This window comes from Schistocerca americana, chromosome 4, assembly GCF_021461395.2.
Source record: "Schistocerca americana isolate TAMUIC-IGC-003095 chromosome 4, iqSchAmer2.1, whole genome shotgun sequence".
NCBI lineage: Eukaryota > Metazoa > Arthropoda > Insecta > Orthoptera > Acrididae > Schistocerca > Schistocerca americana.
The window spans coordinates 212458083-212470896 of NC_060122.1; the positions used below are offsets into that span (position 1 = coordinate 212458083).

The 12814-nt window shown below is 42.4% G+C and overlaps 1 protein-coding gene across 2 annotated transcripts in view; it reads left to right on the plus strand.

Moving 5' to 3' along the window:
* The window catches only part of LOC124612339 (serine/threonine-protein kinase tricornered), a 600632-nt gene that overhangs the window by 97337 nt on the left and 490481 nt on the right, over positions 1–12814 (plus strand). For both annotated transcript variants that reach the window (XM_047140489.1, XM_047140491.1), the window contains one exon: positions 10987–11066. In XM_047140489.1, coding sequence (XP_046996445.1) covers positions 10987–11066 — 80 coding nt within the window. The remainder of the gene's footprint in view (positions 1–10986; positions 11067–12814) is intronic.

The window sequence follows — 12814 nt, forward strand, 5'->3', positions numbered from 1 at the left end:
GTTATGTATCGTCCACTACAGAGGACGCTCTGACTTAGAGGTACAATTTTTTCATAGTTTTCAGAATTTTTATTGTGTACTTTTAATCTCAAAGATTGTCGTCTGTTCTTAAAGGAACGGAACATTTAAATAATATACTTGTAAAATAGAAAAGTTTATTAGTAAAAGGTTTACAAAAGTGATACGATGCTGGTGACACTGGATTTTCATACAAAGTTTGTTTTGTATGGAATTGCAGGGAACAGTAGTGCCCTCTTGCATTACAAAGATGGAGTTCGCGTTTGGTACACCGCATATACGCTTTAGCTTAGCACCGAGGGTTTGCGCGACTAGTAGCCGATTTCTATTGATCAGAGCTTGGTAAATGATCCACAAATTCATATCTGATATCCTCTATCGGTTTCAGTTCGTTTCTATACGTCGCAGGCACATACAATGAGGTAGCTTCATTTGAAGGTCTCTCCCTCTCTTCTTTACAGCCCTTTCTCGTGCCATAATCCACGATTCTCTAATACACTTGCGCAACAGAGGTATTGCCTCCAAGACTTGAGTCAGAAATATGTTCTTCCGAAATGTGATGGTTAGAAACTGCATCAAAATCAGGCTCACAGACACGATTATCTACATATTTTTCCTTGAGAGAATCCATTGTCTGGGAGGGTACGTCATTGCTGCCAGCCATTTTTCAAGTTGTTTAATATTAGATATAATCTTTTCCCAGAATTTCTGAAATATCTTCCACATGGAGTTTTTCTGTATAATTCCTGTTCATTATTGAAATAATTTCAAGTAATAACAAACTGTGATAACAATGAGAACAAACACTTACTACCAGCAGACAAGCAAATCGTGTGTTGTCGTAATGTTTTTGTCAAACTTCGTCGTGGCAACTGTAATTCCTCTAACTTAAGATTGTAACTAGTTTTGAATTTATGGAAGTGTCTTTCAAGAGGAAAAAATATCAGAATTTCGTTTACAATTGGAAAGAAATGTATTTAATTCTAAAGGCTAAGTATTCACACTGACCCACTACCATTGCACGGCAGACACTTCGTGCATGCCTTGGAAATTCAAACATCGACCAGTAGATGGCACTGGCATGCGCATTTATAGAATATAATGTCCACTACATGCAAGGTACACCATGCCCAGCCCGTACAAAGCTTTTAGAAAGTGTATACCAAACGTTAATAAATGACCGAAAGGGTTAAACAGCGTATTGCATTCAAACCTTAGTCGCTCTGTACAAGATTTACCCTCCACACTCCACGATTTCTTGATGCCTCAGTATAAGTTGTCCCAGCCGATGCCTGCTTTCAGTCAAGTTGTCACAAATTTCTTTTTCCTCCTATTGAATTCAGTATCTCATTGGTTATTCGAATTTTCAGCATATTGTATAGCACTATATTTCAGAACCTTCTTTCTACTTCTTGTCTGCTTATCTTCCACGTTGAGCTTTGGTACAAGGCTGCACTCGTGCAAACACACTGTTCGGCAAAATATAAGGACGACATACTGTAGATAAAGTAACATAAGACATGAACTACTCGGTGGAAATGAATGAAAGTGCGTGAGCATGTTGCCGAAGGGCTCTCAGTCGTGCACAGGAAGTTGGCCGTCGCATGGCGTGAGGTCATCCTGACTATAGCGCGAAATGGGGCTGGCCACGCAACGCGAGGCAGTTAAGGGAACGGGAAAAAGTGTGTGTCAGTCAACGAGCATTTACTATGCACTATGCTGGTGTTCATTAAAGTACGAAACGTACACAACATTTGGATAGTTTCACACGGGGAAGAATCATCATTGTGATGAGTGTCGCCCCGTGGTTTTAGTATTGCTCACAGCGTTGTTTCATATACGTGGTGAGCGTTTCGAACCACAGACAGCGCTGCCCGAAGGAGAGGTGGTGATGGATCACGATCAATCACAGCCACAGATGATCGCTACATCTTTCAGCAGGCAAGAGCGGAACCACGTCGACCGGTGGGTGCAATCGCAATCGCATTTAAAAACACTGCAAGCTGCGCAAACTCAACAGTGGCATGGTAGCTCCAAGTGTCCAAGGAATAGAAAAGCACCTGGAAACACTCAATAGAGGAAAGTCCACTGGACCTGACGGGATACCAATTCGATTCTACACAGAGTACGCGAAAGAACTTGCCCCCCTTGTAACAGCCGTGTACCGCAAGTCTCTAGAGGAACGGAAGGTTCCAAATGATTGGAAAAGAGCACAGCTAGTCCCAGTATTCAAGAAGGGTCGTCGAGCAGATGCGCAAAACTATAGACCTATATCTCTGACACCGATCTGTTGTAGAATTTTAGAACATGTTTTTTGCTCGCGTATCATGTCGTTTCTGGAAACCCAGAATCTACTATGTAGGAATCAACATGGATTCCGGGAAACAGCGATCGTGTGAGACCCAACTCGCTTTATTTGCTCATGAGACCCAGAAAATATTAGATACAGGCTCCCAGGTAGATGCTATTTTTCTGGATGGCTGGATTGAAGAGTTTTTAGCAAAAAGAACACAGCATGTTGTTATCAATGGAGAGACGTTTACAGACGCTAAAGTAACCTCTGGCGTGCCACAGGGGAGTGTTATGGGACCATTGCTTTTCACAATATATATAAATGACTTAGCAGATAGTGTCAGAAGTCCCATGCGGCTTTTCGCGGATGATGCTGTAGTATACAGAGAAGTTGCAACATTAGAAAATTGCAGCGAAATGCAGGAAGATCTGCAGCGGATAGGCACTTGGTGCAGGGAGTGGCAACTGACCCTTAACATAGACAAATGTAATGTATTGCGAATACACAGAAAGAAGGATCCTTTATTGTATGATTATGTAATAACGGAACAAACACTGGTAGCAGTTCCTTCTGTAAAATATCTGGGAGTATGCGTGCGGAACGATTTGTAGTGGAATGATCATATAAAATTAATTGTTGGTAAGGCGGGTGCCAGGTTGAGATTCATTGGGAGAGTCCTTAGAAAATGTAGTTCATCAACGAGAGAGGTGGCGTACAAAACACTCGTTCGACCTATATTTGAGTATTGCTCATCAGTGTGGGATCCGTACCAGGTCGGGTTGACGGAGGAGATAGAGAAGATCCAAAGAAGAGCGGCGCATTTCGTCTCAGGGCTATTTGGTAAGCGTGCTAGCGTTACGGAGATGTCTAGCAAACTCAAGTGGCAGACTCTGCAAGAGAGGCGCTCTGCATCGCGGTGTAGCTTGCTGTCCAGGTTTCGAGAGTGTGCGTTTCTGGATGAGGTATCGAATATATTGCTTCCTCCTACTTATACCTCCCGAGGAGATCACGAATGTAAAATTAGAGAGATTCGAGCGCGCATGGGGGCTTTCCGGCAGTCGTTCTTCCCGCGAACCATACGCGACTGGAACAGGAAAGGGAGGTAATGACAGTGCCACGTAAAGTGCCCTCCGCCACACAGCGTTGGGTGACTTGCGGAGTATAAATGTAGATATAGGTTGCTACGTTGGGATGATTGGCCGGTCTCATTTTCTGTACCGCCTATAAATGGGCGGGACCGTTTGCGATGGTGCGTTTTCAGTGGTGCGCTTGGCTGTGACTTCATTTTTATGGATGAAAATGCACAACCGCATCGAACTGCTCAGGTGGGGCAGCTCTTCCAACGAGAGGATGTTCGACGAATGGGCTGTCCGCCCATATCCCACACCCCACCTCCTTCGTCCACAGACTTAAATCCCATCATTGAGCAGGTGTGGGACGCGTTAGGTAACTATATTGCAGCACGTCCATATACACGAACAACCATACTGCAGTTGTCAACCCCGCTGGTGGAGGAATGGAACGCCCTAGCACTAGAACTCATTACGAAGCTGGTGGCCATCATGAGAGCACTTTGCAGAGCATTTCCTGCCTTTTGCAGTGTCTAGGAAATCATCGTGAACCACGGCGACTTAAGTGTAATTATTATCTCTGAATAAAATGGTCATTCTGTTCGCCTCATTGCATATTTCTTTCAGTTGCCTTCTGCATTATACTGTGGCAGTTATTTCTATGTGAGGCCCATGTTTCATAGACCTGTGTTATTTGAGAGTGTCGTCCTTACGTTTTGAACACCAGATAACATCAGAAAAGATGTTCTAACAGTTAAACTCATATCTAATGTTGAGATATTTCTCTTTTCCAGAAAAACTTTCGTGCTATAGCCAGTCTGCGTTTTATATATTCTCCCTATTTCTCCCTTCGTCAGTTATTTTGCTGTCCAAGTATGAAAACTCATAGACTGCGTTTAGTGTCTTATCTCCTACTCTGATTCTGCCAGCATCACCTTATTCAATTCGACAATATTCCAATAGCCTTTTTTTTAATTTTATTGATATTGATCCTATAACCTCTTTCCGGGATATCATCCATTCTGTTCTATATCTACATGGCTACATAACCATTTTCGTACTACTTCTCTACCATTCCACTCTCGAATGGCGCATGGGAAAAAAGAACACCTAAATTTTTCCGACCGAGCTCTTATTTCATTTATTTTATTATGATGGACATTTCTCCCTACGTAGGTGGGTGTATGTGGGTGTCAACAAAATATTTTCGCATTCGGAAGAGGAAGTTGGTGATTCAAATGTAGTAAATAGATCTCGCCGCAAAGACCATCACCTTTGTTTCAGTGACTGCCACCCCAACTCGAGTATCATATCAGTGACACTCTCATCCCTATTGCGCACTAACACGAAATGAGCTGCCCTTCTTTGCACTTTTTCCATGTCCTCCGTTAATCCTACCTGGTAAGGATCCCACACCGCTCAGCAATAGTCCAGCAGAGGACGGACAAGTGTAGTGTAGGCTGTTTCTTTAGTGGGTTTGTCGCATCTTCTAACTGTTCCGCCAACAAAGCGCAATTTTTTCGCATTCCCCACAATATTATCTCTGTGGTCCTTCCAATTTAAGTTGCTCGTAATTGTAATACCTAGGTATTTCGTCGAATTGACAGCCCTTAGATTTGTGCGATTTATCGTATACCCAAAATTTATCGGATTTCTTTTAGTACCCATGTGGATGACCTCACACTTTCCTTTGTTTAGTGCCAATTGCCACTTTTCGCACCATACAGAAATTCTCTCTAGATCATTTTGTAATTGGAATGATCGTCTGATGATTTTACTAGAAGGTAAATTACAGCGCCATCTGAAAATAATCTAAGGGGGCTGCTCAGATTATCACTTCGATCATTTATATAAATCAGGAACAGCAGAGGGCCTATGACACTACCTTGCGGAACACCAGAAATCACTTCTGTTCTACTCGATGATTTACCGTCTATCACGACGAACTGTGACCCCTCTGAGAGGAAATCACGAATCCAGTCATACAACTGAGACGATGCACCATATGCACGTAATTTGATTAATAGTCGCGTGTGAGGAACGGTAACAAAAGCCTTTTGGAAATCTACTGCTCTTCTAAGTCCCTAGCCGTTCATGACAAAATTAAAATGCCATCACTGGTCACAAAGTGGTTATTTCTTCTCTTTGAACTTTAACTGCCTTCCCAAATTTCTACTTGGTTTCCTTCGCTGCTCACTCAATGAACTGTTCCAGTAACAGCTGGGTTAGGATGTAACACTGTCTCATTCCCTTGTCCCCTACCGCTTTCCTTTCATGCCCTTGGACTCTTGTAACTGCAGTCTGGTTTCTGACAGAAAACATTTCGCTCCCTGTATTTTACCCCTGTTATCTTCAGAATTTCAAAGATGCGTTTAAGTGTTCACAAAATTAACAAATGCAATGAACATAAGTTTGCCTTTATTCTGTCTATATTTTATGATAAATCGTAATATCAGTATTGTATTACGTGTTTCTGGAACCCAAAATTATATTCCCCGAGGTTTTTCAATTCTTCTGTAAATAATTCGTGTCATTATTCTGCAACCTTGACTAAACTGTTAGTTCAGGTTCCACACCTGTCAACATCAGTCTCCTTCGAAATTGGAATTATTACATTCTTCTTGAAGTATGAGGGTATTTCACCTATTTGATATATCTTGCATACAAGGTGGAGTAGTAATGTCATGATTGACTCTCCGAAGTACAATCATTCTGAAAGAATGAAATAGGCTCCAGGAGACTTGTTGCGATGTAGACCTATTAAGGATATACATATACTTTAAATGAATGCCTGTTTCGTGTCTATAGACCGAAAAATAAATGTTTACAAGACGTATACGAGGCTTGGTCTCTCTCTCTCTCTCTCTCTCTCTCTCTCTCTCTCTCTCTCTCTCTCTCTCGTGTGTGTGTGTGTGTGTGTGTGTGTGTGTGTGTGTGTGTGTGTGTGTGTCAGCGTTTAACCACATCTACATTTACATGGATACTCCGCAAATCATACGTAAGTGCCTGGCAGAAGGTTCATCGAAACACCTTCGCAATAATTCTCTGTTATTCCATTCTCTAACAGCGCGTGGAAAAAACCAACACTTCCGTCTTTCCGTGCGAGCTCTGATTTCCCTTGTTTTATTATGATGATAGTTTCTCTTTGTGTAGGTCTCTGTCAACAAAATGTTTTGACATTCAGAGGAGGAAGTAGTGTTTGAAACTTAGTGAGAAAAACGCCTTTGTTTTAGTGATGTCCACCCCAAATCCTATTAATGTCAATGACACTCTCTCCCCTATCTCGCGATAATACAGAACGTACTGCCCATTGAGCTTTCTCGAAGTACTTCGTTAACCTATCTGGTAAGGATCCCAAACCGCGCAGCAGTACTCCAGAAGAGAACGGGCAAGCGTAGCGTAGGCAGTCTCAAGTAGATCCGTTACTTCTATGTTCTAAGTCCTATGTTCTACTAATAAAACGCAGACTTTGGTTTGCCTTCCCAACAACATTTTCTGTGTGTTCTTTCCAACTGAAATACTTCGTAATTGTAATTTCTAGGTATTTAGCTGAATTTACGGCCTTCAGATTTTACTGATTTATCGTGTAACCGAATTTTAACGGATCCCTTGCAGCTCTCATGCGGATGACCTCACACTTTCCATTATTTAGGGTCAATTTCCAGTTTACGCACCATTGAGATATCTTTTCTCAATCGGTTTGCAATTTGTTTTGATCTTCTGGTGACGTTACTAGACGATAAATGACAACCTATGACGACCGCTCAGAGTGTCTCCTAAATGGGTTATATAGATATGGAACAGCAGAGGGCCTGTAACACTACCTTGGGGAACGCCAGAAATCACTCCAGTTTTACTCCATGGTTTTCTGTCGTGTACTACTAACTGTGACCTCTGACAGGAAACCATGAATCTACTCACATAATAGAGCCGATATTCCATAAACACGCTGTTTCACTACAAGCGGATTGTATGGTACAGTGTCAAAAGCCTTCCGAAAATCCAGAAATACGGAATCAGTTTGAAATCCCTTGTCAATAGCATTCAACACTTCATGGGAGTGAAGAGCTAGTTGTGTTTCACAAGAACTATGTTTTCTCAATACATGTTGACTGTTTGTCAATAGAATTTTTTTCCGAAGCAATTCATAATGTTCGAACACAATGTATGTGCCAAAACCCTGCTGTATATCGATGTTAATGGTATGGGTCTGTAATTGAGTGGATTACTCCTACTACTTTTCTTGAATATTGGTGTGACCTGTACAATTTAATTTTCCATTCGTTTCTTTGAACGAGCGATTGTAAATGTTTTGCAGACTAAATGTAGCAGAGGCTGGAACGTTATTTCGTTCTACAAGATGAAGCGGTCGGCAACGCAGAACAATTTAATGGAAATGATTTGGTAGAGGAAGCCTAAGCACATACGTGCAGCAAATCGTTAAACAACTGTGCAGACTTGTTCTTGCAGACTCCGTTACAATTAGAAACCGTAATCATATTTTATTTTGCTATAACAAACAAACACAAACAAACAAACCCGTTGTGGATCACAGCTTTTATTTATGATGATTTGCAACGCAGACTGAAACCTGTTGTCGGCAAATAAAAAGTTGTGATCAAGACGGTGTCTGTTGTTATAGTTCCCAAGTTACCCTTGATGCAGTAAGAATTACCCCCATTGTTTACATCTGTCAGTACGTACAGGACATAATTCGTTAAGATCTGAACAGCTGTAAATTAATTTTACTGTCGAATTTAAAAGGTGCAGTAAGATTCAAGTCAGTCGCAAAAGGCGTGCTTTGCAGCAGGAAAGCGGCTGGGAGCCTCGTCACGAAAATAGTCTTCTTGCGTCACAACGTCTGCAACAGTGTCTCGTGTCGGCATCACATTTTACGAGGCCAACAACAGGCGTGTTTGTTAGCTCCTGCTCTCAGCGACCTCTTTGTCCCGAAGTTAGATGCGCTTGTGGACGAGGAAAATACTGCTTGCCTAGGCGGCTAAGTATCGGCAGTGAATTCAGAACGACATAAAACAGTTAGCGAAACATGGGCGAGTAGTGGCACAGAAATGCCACCACTAGATTACGTACATCATCGATCAAAAATTGAAACTGCGACGTCGATAAGTGATTATGAAGATTCAGCCAAGTAAGCAGCTGGTCTTATATTCAGACCCTTTTGATTAGAGCAATCCGTTGAATCGATCTAATAGGGAAAAAAGTTTTCATGTTTCTCACTGACGTACTTCATAATCGTTAACTACTGTCTTGTCGCTCTAACACTTTTGCCATTCTCCGTCTTACTACGAGGCCTGTTTTTTAAGTAAGTACCGTTTTGAAATTAAAAAAGACGTGCTAAGATATCCCAATTTTATTTTTACATGAAAGCTTGTACCTCAATCTACGCACTGATGCCATTACAGTCTGATTCTTCCTTGTTTACGTTATGTACTGAGTGCTTAAGATGCCTCCGGTAATCGTGAGTCCCGCCGACTGTGAAGTACGGGCTGTTATAAGATTTCTTAGTGCTAAAAGCCTAAAAGCGATCGATATTCATCGTGAGATCTGCGCAGTTTACGGAGAAAACATTATGAGTGATGGAATGGTAAGAATGTGGGTGAGGGTATTTAAAGATGGCCTCCCAAATGTGCATGATAAACAACGGAGTGGGCGTCCTTCGGTCGTTAATGAAAGTTTGGTGCAGGAAGTGGACAATAAGGTGAGAGAAAACATACGCTTTACGATTTCCTCCTTGCAGGATGACTTTCCTAATGTTTCTCGTAGTGTTTTGTATGGCATTGTGACCTGGCAAAATGAATAACCGATAATTGTGCGCACGTTGGGTACCGAAAATGTTGACGGATGTGCACAAAATCAAACGTTTAGACATTGCATTGACTTTCATTAAGCGGTACCACAACGACGGTGGTGATTTCTTAAGCCCAATTGTCACGGGCGATGAAACATGGGTAGCCTACGTCACACCAGAATCAAAACAACAGGCCATGGAAGTTGAGCAACGGTTTTACTACAAGACAATGCCCGTCCGCATGTGGCGAATCAGACCAAAGATCTCATCACATCTTTTCGATGGGAAACTCCAGATCATCCTCCGTACAGCCCCGATCTTGCGCCCAGTCAATACCATCTGTTCCTGCACTTGAAGAAACACCTGGGCGGTCAGCGTCTTCAAGACGATGACGAAGTCAAAACAGTGGTGATGCAGTGGTTAACAAGTCAGGCGGCAGACTTCTATGAGGAGGGTATTCAAAAACTGGTACAACGTTGTGAGAAGTGCCTCAGTATTGACGGAAATTATGTAGAAAAGATTAAGGTATAGGCTTTCATTTAAAAATAAAATTATTGAGATATCTTAGCACTTTTTTTAAATTTCAAAACGGTGCTTGCTTAAAAAACACGCCTCGTAATTCTAAAGGGCGCCAAATGTCAAAGCAGCACTCAAATATCGCGGCGGAGAAAAGGTAATGGTGTGGTAGCTGGGAACTGTTCTTGACACTACCTGTGAGGATCATTCGCTTAACAACCCCACAGCCCCCTTTATTTAGAGTAGAGGAAACTTGGCCCCACATATGTAACCAGGCGAGCGAGAGAGAGAGAGAGAGAGAGAGAGAGAGAGAGAGAGAGAGAAGCTAACCAACTACTCCGATAGAAGAGTAAACAAATAAACGCCTGAGAATGAACTCGCAGTTAGCGATTATGGTTCCGCATCAGCTGTTGAATATTTCAGAATAAATGAAAATTTGTGCCGGACCGGGACTCGAAACCGGGTTTCCCGCTTGTCGCGAGCGACTAAAAGCGGCGAGTTTGATGATGCGCCAAGCGGGAAATCTGGGGTCGAGTCCCGGTTCGGCACAAATTTTTATCTGCTCTGGAATACTCTACAGCTGATGCGGAATCATAATCGAAATTGCGAGTTCGTGCTGCGTAGAATACGGCTGTTCATCGTCAAGGCAGTGTTTCAGACACTACACTACAGTAATAAAGGGCTGTTCGAGCCGTACAGTGTTTAAAGTCATAGTCAGAAATAGCTCTTGAAAATTAAGTATGGGTATTCAAACAAAATCTCATTTTATGCCCAGTCTTTTGAATCTTTTTGATTCTTTTGCGACTAAAAGCGGAGAGTTCGCTGAAGTATGTTCTGTGATCAGCAACTGTGCAGGCTGCTTCCGTCTCGAACCTCACTGCAGCGACTTCTGCTAGCGATTTTCACTTTTGAAGCTGGTAGTCTCGTGACGCAGATGATACCGAGTAATGAAACTGCGTTTGGCTTCACAGGGACTTTGTACAGACGATTTATAAGGCCTGTTTCTAAAAATTGTAAATTTTTTGTACCTGTGTGAACGTGGTGTTCATCAATGCCATCTCTCTAGCCATACACAAATGCCATACTGCATTTTATCATCTGTGCCACGCAGAAATCCTTTCTGACGGGTTTAGATATTTACGTAGATTAAGATTTATGCGTATTTAGTGTTATTTACCCAAAGTATGAGTGAGCGCTAGACAGTGCGGAAGAATCAGCTGCTCGCATTTCTTGAGTGTACTTACGCTCTCAGATTGGAACTACGTTTGTTGTGTCAACAGGAGCGGCGGTGGCGGTTCTCTGGATGGGGCGAGGATAGCTGGAGGCAAGCTTCCACAACGCCGCCCGCTGTCCCACCAAGGTAGGTGTGTATGCGCCGCAGCTCTGCCAATAGCAGCGAGTGCTGGGAGACTGAGGTTTGCAGCTCTTACTTAACATAAGAATGTGGTTAGTCAGCGGGTTGTTGTTGTTGTTTTTGTTGTTATCATTGTTGTCTTCAGTCCAGAGACTGGTCGCAGGTTCGAATCCTGCTTCGGGCATGGATGTATGTGATGTCTTTAGGTTAGTTAGGTTTAAGTAGTTCTAAGTTCTAGGGGACTGATGACCTCAGCAGTTAAGTCCCATAGTGCTCAGAGCCATTTGAACCATTTGAACCAGAGACTGGTTTGATGCAGCTCTCCATGCTACTCTATCCCATGCACGCCTCCTCGCCTCCAAGTAACTACTGAAATCGACATCCTTGTGAATCTGCTTGGTATATTCATGTCTTGGTCTCTCTCTACAGTTTTTATCCTCTACGCTTCCGTCCAATACTAAATTGGTGATCGCTTTACGCCTAAGAACCTGTCTTACCAACCGATCCCTCCTCCTAGTCAAGTTATGCCATAAATTTCTTGTCTACCCAATTCTGTTCCGTACCTCCTCATTAGTTACGTGATCTATCCGTCTAATCTTCAGCATTCTTCTGTAGCATCACATTTCGAAAGCTTCTATCCTCTTTTTGTCTAAACTGTTCAGCGTCCATGTTTCACTTCCATACATGGCTACATTCCATACAAATACTTTCAGGAAAGACTTCCTGACCCTTACATGTATACTCGATGTTAACAAATTTCTCTTCATCAGAAACACTTTCCTTGCCATAGCCAGTCTACATTTTATGTCCTCTCTACTTCGACCATCATCAGCTATTTTGCTCCTCAAATAGCAAAACTCATCTACTACTGTGACTCATTTCCTATTCTAACCCTCAGCAGCACCTGATTTTATTTGACTACATTCTATTATCATGATTTTGCATTTGTTGTTCATCTTATATCCTCCTTTCAAGCACTGTCCATTCTGTGGAACTGCTCTTCCAGGTCCTTTGCTGTCTCTGTCAGAATTACCATGTCATCGGCAAGCTGTTAGTATCACGCGAATTGAGTAACAGTATAAAGATACTTAAATGGCGATCATATGTATGCAGAACGGAGAAACATTTTCAGCCCGTGTTAATGGGTACTGTGTTCACGTTTTTCGATCAAGCACGTTATGTAGTTGCTCCGCCAGTAATCTGTACCTCTGATCACTGACGAAGGTAGCGGCATGGTAGAGCCAGTTCCTTGTGGCTTTAAGAACTTTTTGTATCCTCCAGGAACCGCAAGCTATTGGATTGTAAATGATACTTTTCTTAAGAAATTGGAACATCAACGTATGATTCACAGCTTGTGCGTGTGCTTGCACGCGTGCAGCTGTCAGAATTTCTTCCACGATCTTCGCTACAGTCCACGCAAAGCGCCAACAGACTGGGAGCTGACGACAGTCACAGGTGTATTTGTGACAGGACCACTCGAGCGCGCTAGCAGTCTAACACCAACAAAATTGAAGCGCGCGGTTGAGGTTGCGAACCTTTCAATCCCCGCTAGTTCGCATTCTGCCAGGAAACTTGCTGTGAGATTATAAGTTAGTGTCCGACAAGGACTCTAACAATGAATATTCAATTTTTTTTTTATTTTTGTAGTTGGGTCCACAACCTCAACGTGTTTTGTTTATGAAAACGTGGTCCAGGTAGGCTATATTGCTTTTTTATTATCTGTGCGATTGAACAATTTCGACCTTCGGTAATTT